Source organism: Rhinolophus sinicus, chromosome 17 (genome assembly GCF_057876585.1).
Source record: "Rhinolophus sinicus isolate RSI-liver-muscle chromosome 17, RSI-T2T, whole genome shotgun sequence".
Classification (NCBI taxonomy): Eukaryota; Metazoa; Chordata; class Mammalia; order Chiroptera; family Rhinolophidae; genus Rhinolophus; species Rhinolophus sinicus.
Genome location: NC_142517.1, coordinates 41,560,086 through 41,580,684, shown reverse-complemented (window position 1 = coordinate 41,580,684; position 20,599 = coordinate 41,560,086). Strand labels below are relative to the sequence as shown.

The following is a 20,599-nucleotide window of genomic DNA, read 5'->3' as shown; positions in this document are numbered from 1 at the left end:
GGCACAGGGATTTGTAGATTTGTAAGACTTGCTCTCTGCTGAAATTTCTCTCTTTGATTTATGATCTGACAGGTACAGTCTCAGATTTTACTTCTCCTCTATAGTACCCTGGAGATTTATTTTATCAATGGTGTATGCATCTGTATTTCATAAAGTATCCAATAACCTATGGCAATGGTAAATTTTAAAATCTATACGTAAATTCTAAAAAATAAAAATAATTAAAATTTTAAATGAAACACTGTTGGCTATGGTCCAGATACCCTTATTGGCTGTAGAAATCACTTGGCACTGAGCCTGGGCTTCCTTTTATTGCCATTTATTTATTTATACTCTGCCTGGATGCTCTAAAGAGCTTATAAATCCCTTGAGTGTTATGGATTGTATCATCGCTTTATCTGTTTTTAATGCATAGTGTAGTGTTCTACACATGGTCTGTGCTCAATTAAACTTAACTGATGATTGTGATTAATATTTTTAAGGAAGAGAAAGATTAAATTCCTTTCCTGTTACAATAATACATGTGTTCCTTTCCATTATTTCCCCCCTGTGGAATATTTTTCACACACATAAAAAAGTCTAAAAATGTTTTTAGGACATCTCTAGGCTTATGAGTCTGGTACTTATTTTAGCAGCGGAGTTAAATCTTCTGTTTAAAATAAGCTAAATCCCATTCTTCATTAACAAAATTTTATATTATATACAAAAACATAGACAGAATCTAATGTTAAACAAAAGAGATAAAATACAGCTATCATGAATAGCATTGATATTTAGAAATCTGTATCTTCCACCTCTACTTTAAACCCCATTCACCCACCCACCCATGATGAAATGTCATTTTTTCCTATGGCACCTCCTGAAAAATGACATTGGGGAATGATAGAGTACAGTGCGGTACAAGTCTATTTTTCTGTTGCCGTACAGGTGAATCATAGTGTAGTAACAGCACCGGCTATTCTGAAGGGGTGGCATGCCCACTAGACAGAGACGTTAATCATGACCTGGGCTCTTAACACTGTGCACCCCGTTCACATCCCCAGGCATACAGGCATACACATATACCTTTGTTCAGCATTGAAAGCAAATATCTTTAATTTCAAAATTATGACCTCAGAATCATTAAACACTGATTTATATACATGTTGAACTCCAATTCTTTTCATTGTTCCCTCTCTCCCACCTTCTTAGAAATGACTGTGAACTTGTTGCAGGGATTCTATGTATTACTTCCTTTAGTAGTTTGGAGCAATATATCAGGACTTTCATAAGGCAATCTCTGACACCTGTCAACATGGTTGCCACACATTTCCTATTTTCCAGTTTCACGGCTTCAAATGCTTTAAATTTTCTTGAAGTGCAGCCTTTAAAATGTGAGCATGTTGATTTGCAGAAGGATTCATGCCTTGGTAATTTGAACATAGATTCCTTTATAAATGTCATCCTGGTACTGATTATTAAATTACAAATTTATAATTTTTTTAAGGTGGATCCTCCAGTTAACATCTGTGCTATATTATATCTATTTTTATATGAGGAATGATATTTAATTATCTTGATCTCTACCAACATATTCATTTCCAAATGTAAAGTCTACAAAAAATGCCCGTTCAAAATATTTTAATAAGTAAGTTAATACTGAAAAAGTTGACATAAGAAAAAATCAATTAAAACAACAGGGTATCAATTTTGCCTATCAGACTGGTAAATACTTTTTAATGCATACTGTTGGTAAGAGTGAGATTAAACAACATACTTATGCTTTGCTTTAAAGGTTTTAAAATGTACCACCATTCAGAAAGGTCTTTTTCAATACGTCGAGAGGCTTAACATATTCACACTTTGACACAAAATTTATGCTTAGGTATTTTTCCCAGAAGAACTAGAGAGAGGAAAATATATCAACTCTAAAAATGTCCCACAAAAGATTATCTATAATAATAGAACAATGCAGGCTAAGTTAATATCCAATAAAAGATGAACAATTACATCAATTATGATACAACTATATCATGGGTTATGTTTCAAAATAATATAAAAAACTATTAATGTTCACTTAAATGAAAAGAAACAACATACACCTAGCATGATCAAAATTTGATTAAAGAGGGAAGGAAGGAGGGAAGGAAAGAAGGAAGGAAGGAAAGGAGGGAGGGAGGGAAGGAGGGAGGGAGGGAGGGAGGGAGGGAGGGAGGGAGGGAGGCAGGAAGGAAGAGAAAAGGAGGGAAATAATTAAGATTTGTATGCACACAGTAGCATACAAATCTTAATTTAAAAAATGTATTCATCCATTCATTCACTCATTTAATAAATGTAAAATTTCCAATAACTGTTTCAAGAAAAGAGTGGACCATTTTGATTTCATAGTAGTATGTAATCATAATCTGTAAAACTGAGTAGATGACAGAGAGCTAGCATTTGAAGTTTGCCCAGAGTTTGTTCAATGTTCCATCAAGCATTCCTTTGCACAGAAAGTATATAAAAATTACTTTAAAATACACCTCCCAGACATTCTCCTTAACTGAAAAATTTTCCTTTTGATATTTTTTTTTTATTTCTTTTCATGCCTCTTTAAGCTTGAAATTTTGGAATATGTTTTCAAACATATACTAGAAGTGATTTGCTGTGTTGCGTATCTTACCGCTTCAACGTCTCAAACACTGAATAGCCACACCTTTTAGAACGGAGGTTAGGCCAGCACCCCATTGATATTTCCAATGAGTCTGTAAAAATTGGTTCAGTCTCAAATTTTCTTAGTGGCAAAACTTAGGTGATAAACTCAAGACATTTGAGCAGGTTTGTTCAAGAATACTTATCTGTCCCACATCAGGACTCTCCATAGTTTGGCATACCTAAATTTCATGTTCTAGAGTTTAGTCTTCTTCTTTTTTCCCCCCAACATCTTTAGATGCTAAAGCAATACAGATGGATGTGTCCCCTCAAAGCCCATTAGTCTCTTTACAGATTAAGTTCTAGTTATTATGATTTCTAGGATCTTAGAATTCCCTGTTCAGATGGCCACATATCTGCTTCCAATGATTGGGCAGCCCTCTTCTCCAGGCCCATCACCTCCAGCAAATACTATGTCTCCAGTGTGCAACCCTCGGTCCAGAGTGTAGGCTAGGAACAGCTGTTTACAGGTGCTATAGACCTTGCTCAGAAGCACAGACCACATGTCCACATACACGTATACAAGGCACCTCACAGTGTGGGACAGAGTCAAGAGTGAGCAGAAAAAGAAGAGCAGGTCAAGAAGCAAGGGTCAGGGACAAGGGATCAGTTCTTCCCTTGTCACCGCATTTTGATATAGGAGGCTCAGGCATCTGAGAATATTAAATTAAAACCTTCCTTCTCGATAATTTTAAACATGTATTTGTCAAATCAGTAGGTAAGAACATTTTTATTTAATATTTGTTTAATTTACAACATTCAAATATTTAGTATTTAGCCATATGGTATAATGGCCTCCATTTGCACTATTGCTTGTACCCTGAAATGTTAGGGAGAAGCCAGGCTACAGTTTCACCTGTCAGCAAATTAAAGACATAAAGTCTGTTGAAAGAGGCTAAATTCCTGAGTCAAGTAAAATATTAAAATTAGAAAGAATAGGAGGGAAACAGAAAGGGAGTAGAAAATTATATAGAAAAAGCAGAGGATGAAAAGGAAAGAAAATATATGAATAGTACGGCCATATGTGCAGGAAAGGGTAAAATAAGCCAGACAAAGCAGGACAGAGAGAAGAAAGCTGAGAAAGAAGCAAGAGAAAGAGGAGAACATACAGAACAGGAGTTTAGGAGAGAGCAGCTATAGCTAGAAGCATTGGAGTAGGAATAATTAAGTCTGTACTTAATGTTAACTTCTTCACTCAATTTTATGAATTTCTTAAGCTTCTATTTCCTTTTACTACAGAGGAATGGATTAAGCTACCTGGATTCAATGATCAATGTTGTTCTAAAGGTCAATGAATCTATGAGTCCATCAGAGAAAGTCTGGGCCACACACATGTGGACCCACCATTCTTAGACGCATCCTGTAACCAAAGAAGCCTATGGTCTTATTTTGACCACTGAGGTTGTCCAAAATCGCCCCTGAATTGTTGAGAGTTTGCAAACCAATGATAGCCAATGGGCTACCATTCTTAACCTGGACCATGTGACCAATACAAACAGAAAAAGTGCCCTGAATTTAACCTCAATATTTTGCCATGTGCAATGTCTTAATCTGATTGTATTATGCTTAAGAATAGTTCCCAGAGTTATTCATACAAAAGTTTTAAATTAAAATTCCATGTATATATTCCTGAGTCATAAGGTAGAAATGATCTCTAAACATGAAATACCTGTAAAATTTCTAATGCTCTGATAAGAGTTACAAATGAACAAAAATAAAGTGACAAGATGTTAATTTAAAGAAGAATGGGACATGACCTTGTACATAAAGGTATTGTTTATTTTTTCCTACTTTTACAAACTTATCAGTACTACATAAACAATACACTATTTAGATTTAAAACATTCTCTACTGATAAGAGAAAGATGGGTCAGAATAATTTCAATGCTAAAGCTATTGACAATAAACTATAGAAATCAAAATACTGATACATTGTTCTCCTTCAGAATTCTCTCCATTAATTTAAAATCATAGGAACAGAACATCATGAAAGGAGACTGAAGACAACTGTAGCTCTCTTGAGACTAATAAAAAAAGCCAGAACTTTCGGGAGGAAGCAATAGTGATCTTTGTAAGCCAAGTGGCCTTGGCTTCAAGCCATTGCTATTTATTTATTTATTTATTTATTTATTTATTTATTTATTTATTTATTAGTATTTATGAGACGTGATGGCCACTGTTGTGTCTTTCACTGTAGCTTCTATACAAACCTTTGCTTATTAAAAAAAAAAAAAACAAGCGAAACTATAAGTTCTGTGTGAAACACTATAAGCTGTGAAACAGATGTTGAAGAACTGCAATTCCAGATGCAAACAAAATAGTATAAAGAAGTTGTGGAGATTAAAGAATGGACAAGAAAATTTACTCATGGCCTTTGTCGTCATCCACAGCTGCATGAACTCCAGATACGTCATTTCCTTCTGGAGTTTATAGTTACAGCATAGGGTTACCAAAACGCCTCTTAACATTTTAATTAATCATTTAAGCAAGTCATATAAAGTAGTCCACAAAATGGTTTTAGATGTCAAAATATTCTACTTAAAGAAATGTGTCACTGAAATTAGAAGAGACCAACTTGTCCATCTCCTCATTTTTGAAAATTAACTTGGAAAAAAAATTATAGATTCTATTTTTTTTTGTAAAAGAATATAAAAATTATTATAAGACACATTAGTATCAGTTTTGTCATATATAAATTACGGGTTCATTTTAAATTTAGTTAAGAAATTGTATCCACTTCCAGCTATTGCTTAACATTGAGAATTGTCAAAGTTGAAATGTTTAGAACATTTGTATAGGAAACTAGGAAAAAAAAGAATTCAGCACCATAGCATTACACCGCACTATAGATGTAGTGGGAGATGGAAAGCATTTTAGAACCACTTTAGAACCACACATCTGGTGCTAGTGTGCTAGGTCTGAAACCAGATTCTATAATACCACTTATGAGATGTATGATGTTGGCCATATTACTTGACCACTTTGTGTCTCAGTTTTATCTTTAATGGAAGTAATACTAGTACCTTCCTAGTAAGTACTAGTTACAAGTACAAAAATTAAATTACATTGATTAACATGTTTAAAGGACATAGGACAACAACAACAAAAAATGTCTCCCAGAAATATATATGAGTGTTTGTTAAATAGAACTTTCCTTGATACTACCCTGCCTCTATTACTTTACATTTGAAGCTCTTTTAGCCAATATAATTTGTCCCACTAGTTGGCATGCTAATAATTTAGAAGCTGGTTCAATTAAATAATCAGTAAAAAAAGAAAACAAAACAACAAGCAAGAAATACAGATGTAAAATATTTATATGTTAATTTAAAACCTGTGAGTGCATGGGTATTGGCCAAAATTTTGATGTAAAGCCTTTTGATGTAAAGTCTTTTAATCTGAGCATTAGCCTCTGAATAAAGTTTTATTATTTCTTTCTTGTCCTAGTTATCATCTACATTTCAAGATGCCTTTTATTTAAAGTGGACTTATTATAGATATTTATGAAGTTTACTGAGTGCATAATGTATCTAGAGTCCTACAATTTTCACCAGTCTTTACAAGTTGCCTGGTCCATTATACATCGATTATTTATTAGAAACTCGGCTTCTAGAGGGTTATCACTATAGGTTTCTTAGAAGTAAATTTGTTTTTCATTCTTATTATTCACATTTATGTAGCAGTTAAAATTACTTAGTTATTCATCACAAATGAAATGGGCGTATATAGACCTGAGAATACAGCTGACTCCGGAAAAGCTTACCACTGATTCTGAGAGGATACAAGTATGCAAGAATTCAGAAACAGGCTTCCTTTGATGAGCTTCAAAGAGCCTTGGCCACTGATCATTGTGTTTTAAGGGAAGGTAAATTGCCAAGGAACCCCACAAGTTGGTTAAGTGGACGTGAGTTAAAAGAACTTTAATTGTACTTTATTTGATTGTGTATATGTCTGAGCCCCAATCTAGACTGTAAACACTTTGAGAGAAGGAAGGAGTGTTTTATCCATCTTTATATTTCACCTGTAGTGCTGCATTACACCATATGCTTAATAATTGCTGGCTAAATAAATTTGAATTCAATATCTGAATAAATCACATTGAACAGGGTATCTTAACCCTATGATCTTAACTTAAATGTAGCCAAATTTACAACATGGTTGATCAATAAACCCATCTGTAACTATTACTATTGAAATTATCAAAAACTTCATTATAAAAGAAGTTGCCTCATAACAGGGATGATCACAATTCCTGAAAATAGCATTAGAGTTAAAATATAGTGCATATGCCATATATTTTCATCCAATGATGATAGGCATTTGGAATAAATGTTCTTATTTAGAATTCCAAGCAAGGGGAAGAGTTAGGGGAAATCTGTCCTCCTTGCAGCCATTTCAAAATATTAGGCAATTTGAAGTATGATCTTTCGAATTATCCATTTGAGTCTTAGGAGTTTCTCCATTCTTTGTTTTTTCAGTATCTGTCTCATATTTCAATTTCTTGTGTTTACTCCTCAGGCTCTTGCCAGCATACAGCAACTTTAATAGCACTCCCTCTGTGACAGGCATTTCATATACTGTACAATCAAAGCTTTTCAAGTCTGCTCTATAACTGTTGATTTGTTGATTGGGGTTTAACCTTCTCCTCTAAAGGAAAGCTTCTAAGAAGTGGAATTCTTTGTAGAGTCACAGTTTATGAGAGTGTTATATTTCCTGCTTCATGCTGTTTGTCAGGTGAATGGGATGGTGATACCCAAAGATGACTGAAAAAGACACACACAGGTTTATATAGCATCACAGTTCAAATCTTTGAAAAAGAGCGATGTTGAACACTTTGTCAGATATTATTAAGAATGAAGTAAACTAGTTTAACCAAAAATTTTTCTCCAAGTCAGCATTTCTTCAAGTGTTGTCCAGAGAACTTCAAAGGTCCCTGAGATCAACACTATTTTCATAATAATAGTGACATTACATGCCTTCACACTCACATTTTCAGTCTGCATTCACAGTGTGCAAGGTAAAAAAGTTCATTCATGTGGTTTTACTTCCACATTGAAACTAACCTTTAGGAAAATAATACTTATCAAGTTTCAGGGTAGTAACAAAGAAAAATATCTGTAATTATATGAAAAGACTACTAGACCGGATTTTCTTTATACATTTCAACCAAAACAACATACAACAGACTAAATGCAGAAATAGATATGAGACTCCAACTATCCTACATTGTCTCATTAAAGAGATTTGCAAAAAAGTATAATGCTATTCCTCTAATTTATGTTTTCTTGTCTTGGGAAATATAATTTGCTTTCATAAAAATAAGTTATTTATATTAATGTGTAACAAGTTTATTATTGGTATTTTATATGGATTAATAAATAAGCATACTTTTTCTCAGTTTCAAATCCTATTACGGTAAATATTTGCGTATAATAGTCACATAAACAAAAGCCCTTTTGTTTGGAGTCTCTGATACTTTTAGAGGATAAGTGGGTTTTTAGAACAAAATGTTTGAGAATCTCAGCCCTTAATGAAGTAAGCCTAATCTGAAAATAATACTACCATAAAGTTTGATTGACATTGAAAGTACTTTTTCTAAAATAAGTTACAAAGATCAGTAACGAACTAGAGAAAACACTAAGAATCCCTTTCTGTCCCATTGCCAACTGGCACACTTTTCTTATTTCTAAGTGACATTTTGTAAGTTTCCTAGCTATCAGCATGAAACAGATTCTATCAGATACTGCAAAACATCAGTACAATTATGCATAGTTACACATACTATTAGATTACTTAAGCCAAGAGCTTTCAATCGATGTTTGAACTGTTATTACCTGTTAAAATAACAATAATACTGACTAAATTCCAAACTGAAATATAATGAAAAAATGATGTCTGTTACAAGTTTGGTAAGTTCTTCTTCTACTTAGTAGAATAAAATCTGAAGAATCAATATGTAAACTATTAGTTACTTTGCTCCAAAATGTATATATGCGTATTATAGTACTGTATCTGTATTGTATCTGCATAAATTATTTTTAAAGTACACAAACACACACTCATGCTGCTGTATATCAGTTTAAGAATCAGAATGGATATCAAAGTCATCTAACTTAAAAATAATAGGAGTTTCAAAACAACTATGCTATTTATTTTTCAGTCTCCGGTTTACTAAATGATATTGAAACAATTATGAGTAAAAATCCTGCTATACAAAAGTTATAATACCCCTGTATCTCATTATCATTTAAATGTTAAATCCTTCATTATAGAGGTAAATTGGGTTTAAAATAGAATGTTTTGAGCAGAAGAGCAAAAAATAAAAGGTTAAACAGAGTGAGGAACCAGGGCTTCAATTTGTGGTATAAAGCTTGCTAGGGCATGGAGTAATGTTTTGCTATAGTAAGAAAGCCAGACCCTCTGACATGCCCTATAGAGAGTAAATATACTGATCTGGAACAAAAATTATGTGAAACAGATGTGAAGTGACAGAAGAAATGTGCATTGGACCACCAGCCTGTCATAAATATTGCACTGTTAATCAGAAGGCATCTGTCTTTCATTTCCTTTTCAGCAATCTCTGCACTACATTTAATCTGCACAGAATGCTTCTCCTAACAGGTGCAACAATGTTTACAAATTAGAAACCTTATTTAAATGAAGCTTACAACTAGAGACCTTTCAATTAACAGGACAATATTTTATGACAAGGGATTTTTCTAACATATGGCAAATCCATAAATTGCTTTGCATTTGTGAAATTTAATTATTGCAAATATCATAGAATAGACCCACGGAAAAGCTAAAATAAAAGTTGCTTCAAGCAATCTTCCACAATACATTAGCATCCAGAGAAGCCAGAGGGAAAAGGTATTGATGGGGATTTGGAGAGTACGAAATATTTGGGATAGAAATTATAAAATGTCACATTTAATCAAAAATTAATTTTAGAACTAATAATGTCCAGTATGTCCATAAAAAGTGGTGTCTATGGCACTAGTTTATTTTCCTACCAGTTAAATTTTTCTAATATTATTATTCATTGTTGAATTGAATATAACAGATTCATAATCAATCTTTCTGGATTAAACAATGGCAGAAATACTAAGATTTGCTTTGTAATCACCTAAATAAATTTTAACTAGGTAATTGCTCAAAAAAACATATCATAAAAATAGCTCACTTAGAACACAGATATAATTTTTAAAGTAAAAGGGACTGTAGAATTATCCACTTTAACTATTTTACTCAAAACGAGTACAGACATAATGAACTGGGTCAGTAGGGGCAAAGTGCATAATATTTTTAACACAAGTCTAGTGAAACGTGATGCTTTAGGTTGATCATTCATTTCCCAATATTTGATAGAAACAGGTTTTGAAGAAATATTATTCTTAACTGCACTCTAGGAAAAACAACATGGAAGATTCTTTAAAGAGAACATGGCAAGCTAGTGAGTAATGCACAATTTAGCTGATCGTGTCCATGGAGAAAAAGAGCCCAATGTTTCTAGAAGTCCAATTTTTCAATAAAGCACAGGTAAATAAAATGTATTTGTAGACTGGATCTTGCCCTTCAGCTTCCAATTGGCAACCTTTAGTGTAATAGTTTGAAAACACGAGCTTACTGTTCAAAACTGTCTTGGCAATTTTTTATTTTTATGACCTTGGATAAGCTACTAGATTTTATGTTTCATTTCGTCCACAACAAAAACAAAAGAAAAAAACAAAAAAACAAAACTGTGTTAATAATAATAGCTGACTCATAGGGAGGGATATTGGAAGTATTAAATGAGATGAAGTAAAAACACATAATGCAGTAAATACTCAATAGGTGGCAAATAAAATGTTATACATTATATGTATAATATATATAATACATAAATATATGTGTTATATTTTAAATCTAATTTCAAATTCATGAAAAAGCTCTAATTTCTTTATCTACTTTACTAATTGATATAAGATTGATCTTTACATCATGGATAAAACTGTTCAATGTTTATAATTCCTCTTAATATATACAAATATTTATTATAGATTAACACAGAAAACAAAGATGTCGTCTGTTCTTTGAAGAGTTCAGCACACAAAACTATCTCACGTCAACCTTTCATATTTTGTATGGGACAAGTTTATTTTAAAAAATATTCTGCACTATAGGTATATAAACAAAGCTGTTTCTTTAAAAACATGGGGATTGTCTTTTAATTACTCTTTTGGAGATGCATATAGTAGAAAATGATTTTGATGGTGGAAGTTAGATAGTCTGGGTATAATTTGGGGGGAAAAATAATTAGCTTTCTTTAGAGTAAGCTGGTTCTAGCAGATAGACTTTAGCCTCAGGAGTTTCACAGTGATGACAGTACCTTCTTAGAACGTCACTGCTACTGCTTCCCAACTCTTCTTCCTATTGACACCTCATATCCTTCAACTGATCCGAGTCAAATGTCACCTCATATGCCTTAACGCTTATTGTCCTTAATAATTAATAAGATCCTCCCTTCCACTAATGTGTTCCTACCTAAAATATTTAGAAATTCTCCCACTAACACATTGGACCTACTAAGCAGACAATAATAATTGTGATGATAGCTATAGTTGACAAAGTCCTTGTTATATGCTCAATGTTAGCTAATCCCTTTACACGCACAGTCTCATTCATCCTTATCATAGCTCTATGAAGTAGATTGCATAAGTATACCAAGTTTCCTCATCTCTAAAATAATTCTGAAAGAGGTTAAAGAATTTCTCTAGTAAGTATCAGAGTCAGGAGTCAACTATTAGCGCCATTCCCAAGGCTATACTATATTTCCTTTTTAAAGTCTTGGCTTAAAACTCAACCAAGATGAACAGACATGTATTGAATAAAAGCTATCATTCAATGAGTTAACATGACAGGAGCTGGATGGGCTTAGATGGGGGAATGATGAAGAGATATTAAGAAAGATCAAGCTGAAAATTAAAAATGAGTTAATTTCTTAATACATGGATTTCATTATGGTGCATATAGTGGACTTGTGTAAAAGGAAAGATACCTCTACACATATACCTCATTTTCAAACAATAGCACATGAAAATCCAAATGTAAAAAACAGACAAATCATAATGATTACTTTGTATTATCCAAGAATTTATCTCATCACAGTAAGATTCACCCAGAATTTCTCCCTCTATGAATTTACGTCCTTAGTGATTATTAGTTATTTACAGAAGAAACGAGGGGTGCGGGAGGGAAGGGGGCAGAAGGGAAGGAGGGGGAAGTTGCAGAGAAACAGAAAACTAAATATTGCTAAAACCTATCAGAAATTAAAATTGCACATCAGAAGCTCAGCTTATAAACATAAAATTTAAACAGAGCATTTCAGGAATATCTATGATTAAGAACAAAACAGTCTTTATGTTCCAGCCACTGTTTTGTTAATGTAATAATTATCAAGCAGGACACCCTAAAGGCTTTTAAGGAGCTCCCCGAAAGGCATGCACAATTTGTAAAAGAACATAAAATATTTATCTACAGAGAAAGTTTCCTGTGACACAATATGAGAAAGATTAAAATGCTTGAAGTCCAATAGATGGATGAACACAAACTTAATTAAGGTGAATCATGCCTCTGTGATAATGCTTTGGAAAAAGCCTCTTATCTTCACACAAATAAAGTATCTTTTTAGGAAGAAAAACTATTGACAAACTTTGGGTAGCTAATCCACAAGACAAACATTAATATACAGCACATGAAATGCATTTTTCCTTGGGCAAGGAGAGGAGAAGCTGTTGCACATGTCATCTGTTTCTGTGAATACTGAAGATTGCAATTACGTTTTGATGTCAATCCAACTACTGCAAATTTCTTGTTGCAAAGCACACTGTGAAAATGTGAGTGACAGTATAAATCTTTTTTAATTGAATTCAACAGTATTGAAAAGAGCTGATGTTTTCAAATACTGTTACAAAGCCTCTGAACAACAAGAATAACTCTAAATAAAGCAGCTTCCAGTGACCTGTTTGGTAAGAAAGACAAATAGCCTAGATAAAATCAAATTCTGCATGTCTGCTATATTGTGTGCCGATGTGAAGGTTTTGCATTTTTAGAAACAATTACCTGTAATGCCTTGATGTCTTCATAAGCAAACTGCAAAGTAGGAACTCCAAGATGGTTGATGAAATAATTGGCATCACCTTGTATCTGCACAGAACTGACATTTGTGTCTGGGCACTGAGCTCTTCTGGAACAGTTGAAATTATTTTTCTGAAAAACACGATTTAAATTGTTAGCACTTTGTGAAGGATGTAAATGTCTACCTATTATGTTGCTTTGTACACCTGAAACTTACAAAATTAAACAAACAAATAAATAAATAATTGTTAGCACAAACTATGCTCCTCGGGTCATCCCTAAAGTAAGGCTATTCAAAATGTGGTCCATAGATTGGCAGGATCATTGTTACCTAGGAACTTATTAAAAATACAAATGCTCAGGATCCACCCATGTCTTCCAGAATGGAAACCTTCAGGAATGGAGCCCAGGAATCTGTGTTGTAACCCACCTTTATGATTCTGGATTCTGATGCTAACTGAAGTGTGACAAGCACTGACCTAAATCAAGCTTTGCTTGTTGTTGTTGTTTCAAAAGCATTTTTATCACAGAAATATTATAAACTGCTTAATTTGAACTATTGTTAAAGAATGTGAGTCCCTGAAAATGTTTAGTTTTTTCATTTTTGTTTTCTCCCCCCATAAATTTAAAGGATGTCTTGGTAGGATATAATTCCATTGTGCTAAAATGTTTTACGAAAAGCACAGTAAGAATTTTCTTCATTTCTTCTTAAAAGCATATTCCCACCTCTTAAGAACATATGTCAACAACTACTGTGGGCCATTCAGAACCACAAAACGAAGTCCAATCTCTGGGAAATATAAGGAGATAGACTATTATTTCTTAAATTAAGAGCAGTCTAGCACACGAAACAAACAACAGTAGCTTTACAAAAATAAAAACATACTCAAAAAGCAAGTAAATTAAGAATTTCTAAAATTAATATTGATTCAAAATGTCTTCTCTACTAAAATTTCCCCAAACTTAGAATCTTTATGAGATGCTATTGTCTCAAGTATGAAACATGGAAGATTATAAATGCCCTCAGCAGTAATCGTGAGGGAAATAAGACAGTAACACGAGAGAACATCATACCTAATAGCAGAATGTATGTACTCAAAACACATTTGCCACTGAATCAAAAATCAATGGATTCTTCCACCCATCCCCCCCCACCTCACCCCATGCTTCTTTGGCATGACACAACTTCAAAACTACTTAAAAATATATATACTAATAAAGATTTGGAAATAAGCTGTTTAATATTCAGAAGTATTCTGACTTTTCTTTCCAACTACAGTGTTAGAGTTTTTAAACAGATAGTATTGTTTTGATACCTATCCAATTTTCTTTGAGGACCTAATAGAAAGATCTTTGCAACAAAGTTAAAATCAATTAAATTGGAGAGCCTTGTGAGTGTATATAAACAAGGTCAGGTTTCAGCCTAATTTTATTTACAAATATCTTGGGTAATTAAGCTCTTTGGACACAGAAAGAAAAAAGAGTACTCCACCACACAGTCTAATTAGCAGCAACCTGATGCTATCTATGGCGACTCCTACCACTCTGCTTCTTTTGAAAGCCCAATTTTCTGAAAAGAGAATTAATCCTCTTTCACTTCTTATATCTTCCTGGGGTGAAGATTCCGGAAGGTTTTATACATGGGACAGTTTAGGGAGGGTACTGAATATTCCCAAAGAAGAGCTATCTTAAAGTACTAGATCATGAATAGCATAAAAACTACTTTATATCATGTAAAAATTCTCAGTGTTTTTGAGAGACTCAGGCGTTAAAAACTGGAACTTGTGAAGCTCTTTGTTTAGCCAGAATATATACACATATATATATGTATATGTATGTATATATATACATATACATATATACGTGTATATATATATATATTTTTTTTTTTTATTTTTCTTTTTTTCTTTTTTAAGTGAATTTGGATGTCTTGAGCAGGCATGACATTGACCAATGTTCCATCATTGGTTTCTCACACTCAGCCGCTTCACTGATTCAAATTGATAGAAGGGTTTCCCATTTGAATTTGTGAAATCTAAACTGTTGCACTCTTTTATGTTAATAATGATTTCACAGAATCTAGTCTTTTCTTTCCCCAGATGCCTAGCCAATGACATTAAAAATCATTTAAGTGATTTACTTTTCCTTTACTGCAGCAACATCTATAACTTGTTGAGACATCATATGTATCCTGATCCATCTCAGAAAAAAATACAGTTTTAACTTTAATTTCATTTTGCATACATAATTCTAAATATCCACTTCAAATATCATCCACACTCCTTTGATTGACTTTTTCCTCAATAGAACAATGGCATGGATCAAAAATTGACCATTCTAAAATTCACAATATGTTTCTCTGAAAGAACTACATTTTTAAAAATAAAACATAAATGCAATTTATATATAAATACATTTGATATTATTTTCATTCATTCATTATTGTTAAATAATAACGTCCCTCTGACAAAAAGTGTTAGCTTCCCACGTATGCAAGTTCCTAAGAAGGCACACATGACCCCACTACAACCAATCCTTGCATTCTTCGTTTGATTTCATAGTTAAACAAAGCCCAGTACTTGTTTAGCCTCAGATTTTTATTGTCTAGGGCATCCTTTTTGAAGCCAGTACAAATTCTCTTCTAGTCTCTCTGTTCTTTCCATGGCTAGATATTTGATTGTATTCCATTCCCATGATTTCTTACACATTAATGTAATGATTCCTACATCATTACTTCCATGTTTTGTATTTTTCAAGCGAAGCAAAAAGACAATATCCAACCTTCAGGATTACATTCCCTGAAATACTTCTGCATTCCCTACTCTGGCTCTCTTTACTTTTTGAAAACTTGATCTTTTTCCTAAAGGTTTGTATTGCCACCTTGTTCATATTTAAACTGCGTTTCTAAACCAACTAAGATAGCAACAGAGTGAGCATAATCTAGATATGTTTTCAAATTATATTTTGAAGCTTAAATGCTATTAAATCACATCTATGGAGCTACATATGGACTATTATTAATGAAGAGAGGATAGAGTACAGAACGATAGGGTTTGTGGCCCAAGGGATAGCTGGACCTATACTTGGGAGCACTTGGCCATCGACCCTGTGTCAGAGTTAAGCCCAAAGGAAGGCTAAAGGCTTCAAGAAAATCAATCCAAGATTGGAGGTTTCTGGGACAACCCAGGGTTCCCTAGGGAGCTTTCCTGAGGCCTGTTCCTTACCCACTGAGCCCAGAGTTTCCCTGTAAAGTCCTGCAGAGCACAGAGAACTTATCTCACCAGCCCACATTTCTCTCGCTCTGTCTCTCTGTCTCTCTGTCTCTCTGTCTCTCTGTCTCTGTCTCTGTCTCTGTCTCTCTCTCTCTCTCTCTCCTCCTCCTCCTCCTCCTCCTCCTCCTCCTCCTCCTCCTCCTCTTGCCACCTCACTCTCTACTGCCTATTCTCTTGCTTTAACCAGTCATGAGAGGAGGAAACGTGACACTCAAGCCTATGTTATTTTGTTCTTTTGTGCTTTTGTCCTGGGTTCAGGATAAAAAGAACCCAGTTTGAAGACTGGATTTTTTCCCCCCAGATTCATTTTATCTAGGGATTTCCCTTAAGAGGAGAACATTCTTGGCACAGAAACCCTATCCACTAAATCTTTTTTTATTATTCATTACTTTAAAATCTAGGATAAATTCACAGACTTTAAGTGATCCTAAATCAATATTCTATCCTAATGTGAATTGTTTTCCCACACGGCACTTCAGTGCATTATAATGGATACATATCAGGTAATAGAGACTGATCTACTCAACCCCTATAAGCATTAGTATCTAAAAGGGAAGGAGAAAGAAATTTCAATTTCCTTCATTTTATTAGAAGTTAGACACCATGGGAGAGGGAAGGTTGGTAACAAATTTGTAGAGGTCAATTAATTTTTAAAATCTATTTAGAAGGCTGAGTACATTCAAATTAAGTATTTCATCCAATGAATTCAAAATATTTCATACTTAATGTCTGATAACAAGCATTTTTATTCTGGTTCACAAAATAAGCAAATTCAGGCAAAGACTGTAGTTATGTCACTTGTTTAATTTCCTATGACAGTCTGTTGAAGATATGAAATGAAATCATCTCAATCCTAAAGCTGTATGCTCTTTGTAAATATACTTTTAAGCTAAAAGGCAAAACCTTATAATAATTCATCATGTAAGTGAAAAAAAAAATAAATAAAAATAAATAAATAAATAAATAAGTCAAATTGGCATTAGTTAAGTAGCGATACCAAGACACATTGACAAGTTTCTAAGGTATTTAAAAATCTATTTAACATTTCAAACATTTTGTTTCTCCCATACTCTGCTTTCTCCTGTACACATAAGTATTCACATAACATACATAAGAAATGTAGATTGAATACCTATTCAAACAGCAGAAAAAGTATAACATTTAAAAATAGAAGTACCACATTCTACACATTAAAGTAAATTAAATCTTTTTTTTTTTCTTTTCACTTCAGAAGTATTCTTGTAACTTCAGTTATTTAGAAACAATTTATCTCCCCAATTTTCCTGGTTTCCATAGTACAGTAATGTTCCAATTGTGATAATGATGACTATGCTATTTGAAAAATGATTTCTCATTATAGGCATCCAGATCGTTAACTTTATGAGTTGACTGAGCCCCCATAAGTACCCAGATATTTGGTCAAACTTTTTTTGGGTGGCTCAGTGAGGGGTTTTTTTGGGTAAGATTAACATTTGATTTGGCAGACTAACTAAATTAATGTGGGTGAGCTTTGATTCAATCAGTTTAGGGCCTGAATAGAACAAAATGGCAGACCAAAGAGTAAGGGGTCCCTCCTCCTGCCTGATGGCCTTCAGCTGGGATACAGGTCTTTCCTTTTCTTTGGACTCAACTGAAACATCAGTTCTTGGGTCGCAAGTCAGCCAGCTTTTAGAGTGAACTTACACCATCAACTCTCCTGGGTCTCCAGCTTGCTGGCTGCACATCTTGGGACATCTCAGCTTCCATAACAGCCTGAGCCAATTCCTCATAATAAATCTCTTTTATGTACTTTATTGGTTCTGTTCCCCTGAAGAACTGTGACTAATGCAGACACTCATAGATGGTAGACCACCTTGTTGTTTAAGACATTTTCCTCAGAACTGGTGAAAAATTAAACTTTAATTGTTAAGTAATGGTAATGAGGAGCTGTTTTTTGTTTATTTAACAAGAGGTAATTTGAGATAATTTTGTTACAACATTTTTCCTTTAGAACTTATAAACATGATCTCAGGCAATGTGAACAGTAGAGGAATCATGGAGAAATTTGATTACATGTTGAAACTACAGAACCTAAAAATCCTAATACCCAAGGTTTCTTTTTCTGAGGCCCACAGGGAACAACAACAACAACAACAACAAACAAAAATAAATATAAAGAAAGAGAGAGAGAGAGAGAGAGAGAGAGAGAGAGAGAGAGAGAGAACAAAAGAAAGAAAGAAAGGAAGAAACATCTATGAACATGGTGGGGGGAAAAAAATCTTCATTTTTACTTGCTTCTAATCGGAAGTTAATATTTTATTCAAATACGAAGTAGGCCACAAACCCAGTAGTATTAGCTGTTCCTGTGACTTTGTAACCAAATAAAATCAGTCATTTTCATATCATATTTCAGTTGCAGTGAATAAACTCATCACTAATTTGAAAACGTGGCAGTTTTGAGACACTGCTGAATTTTCTTGCTAATGTGTTAATTTTAAAAAGCTTACATATTACTAAAATAAAAAGGTTTGTGTTTTAATACTTAGATAATCTCAAACTGTTATCATTGGTTTCCTTTGTAACCCTGTGTATTTTAATTCAACATTTTAAAACATTATAAATATATAGGATTTATCAACAGCCAAAGTGGTCCAGAGGGGGGATCTCTCCCATCAAAACAGCTACATTTACAAATCAGGAAACTGAGGCCCTAATCAACAGGATTAGCATTTTATTCCAGGTATTTTCATTCTAAATGCAACGCTCTTTCCTTTCTGCCATGCTGATATATCCAGCACACAGATCACATTAATGCAATTGAACAACTTAACCTTAAATTTGTTCTTTCTAGGATTCTGTTTTATTGTTTCTTATTTTAATCATGTTAGATCACTGGATATGGTTGTAACAAACTGCATGTCTGTGGCAGTTCAAAGTTTATTTAGTCTCTGTGTCTGTCATGTGTTCTTCATTTATTTAGCTTATGTTTTTATGTCAGTATGTCAAGTTGTTGTCCAATTCCCAATACGTAATAATACATTGCAGACTTCCTCTAATAACATTTGAGAAGAAATACGTTTTTTACTGTAGTCCCCCTTATCAGCGGTTTTGCTTTCTTCTGTTTAATTTAACAGTGGTAAACTGTGGTCTGAAAATATGAAATGGAAAATTCCAGAAATAAGCAATTCATAAGTTTTAAATTTCATGCCATTCTGCGTAGCATGATGACATCTCATGCCGCCCCAGCCCATCCTGCCAGGATGTGAATCACCCCTTTGCAGAGCATATATACCAAGTGTATGTACCCACCCAGTCATTATTAGTTAGTCACTCAGTAGCTGGCATGGTTACTATATCCAGTGTTGCCATATCACAGTGCTTATGTTCAAGTAACCCTTATTTTACTTAAGAATGGCCCCAAAGAATAAGGATAGCAATTGTGGAAATTCATATATGCCAAAGAGAAGCCATAAAGTGCTTCCTTTCAGAGAAAAGTTATGTACGAGGTCAGATAATTAAGTTTGCGAATTTCCCATCATGTAAATACATGGCGGGAAGTTTGCAAAAGTAGTTGTTCGACCTCGTTTGTATAGAAAACTACATAGTATATATAGGGTTCGGTACTTATCCGTGGTACCAGGCATCCACTAGGGGTCTTGGAATGTATCCTCCGCAGATAAGGGGAGACTACTATACTTTCTTTAATATTCAATCTAGAATATTTTTAACTTATCCTTAACACTAGCATCTGATAATGAATTTCTTATACATAAAATATACTTTCAAAATAGTAAAAATTAAAAAAAAAATCAATATGTATCTTGGAATGTCTTTATGAAAGATTAACTTGAGTAGGGGAGAAAGCCAGTTTTTATCTTATTTTATAATGAAAATTGTATATTATTTTAAAATGAGATTTTTAAAATCTGAAATATCTCAAAATTTCTGCAAAGGTTTAATAACCTACTTACAAAGTGTTTACCAAGTATGTTCTGCTTTAAATAGTGTAGAATTGTTATTCTCTAGTATATGCAAATAGAATTGCCAAATTGAAAAACACCCTAATTCTGTTCTCATTCTTTAATTTTTAAAACTTCAGTCTTGTTCTAGAATGTAGAGATATATTACTTCATAATTGAAACACTTCAAGTTAAACTGTATTTAAACACTAATGAATGCTTTAAAGATCATTCTATGAGGGTAAACATGGAGAGGAATGAAAACATTTGCCCTTGTTTTTGTTCTAACTTCTGATATCACCCACCACCACCATCATCACCACCACCAACAACAACAATAACAACTCTAGTTCATTTTTCCTTCCTCTTCCTGACCAATTTAAGGTTCTGAACAATAGGCACATGATGGCAGAGGACCTATTTCTTTTTAATTTCTCTTCATGTAAGACTTTGTTCAACAATAAAAATAGATGTCTTATTTTAAACCTTTAAAAATATTAACATTTCAACCAAACAGTGGGGTTTAAATAAAAACCTCCACTAACATAATAAAAAAGTATCCACCTGATGGTATCCTATACCACAATAAATTCCAATGAATCA

General features: G+C 33.4%; 1 protein-coding gene across 3 annotated transcripts in view; it reads right to left on the bottom strand.

Moving 5' to 3' along the window:
* Nucleotides 1-20,599, bottom strand: part of NAALADL2 (N-acetylated alpha-linked acidic dipeptidase like 2) — a 1,226,521-nt gene that overhangs the window by 189,911 nt on the left and 1,016,011 nt on the right. For all 3 annotated transcript variants that reach the window (XM_074328105.2, XM_074328114.2, XM_074328092.2), the window contains one exon: nucleotides 12,772-12,918. In XM_074328105.2, the coding sequence (XP_074184206.2) occupies nucleotides 12,772-12,918 (147 nt within the window). The remainder of the gene's footprint in view (nucleotides 1-12,771; nucleotides 12,919-20,599) is intronic.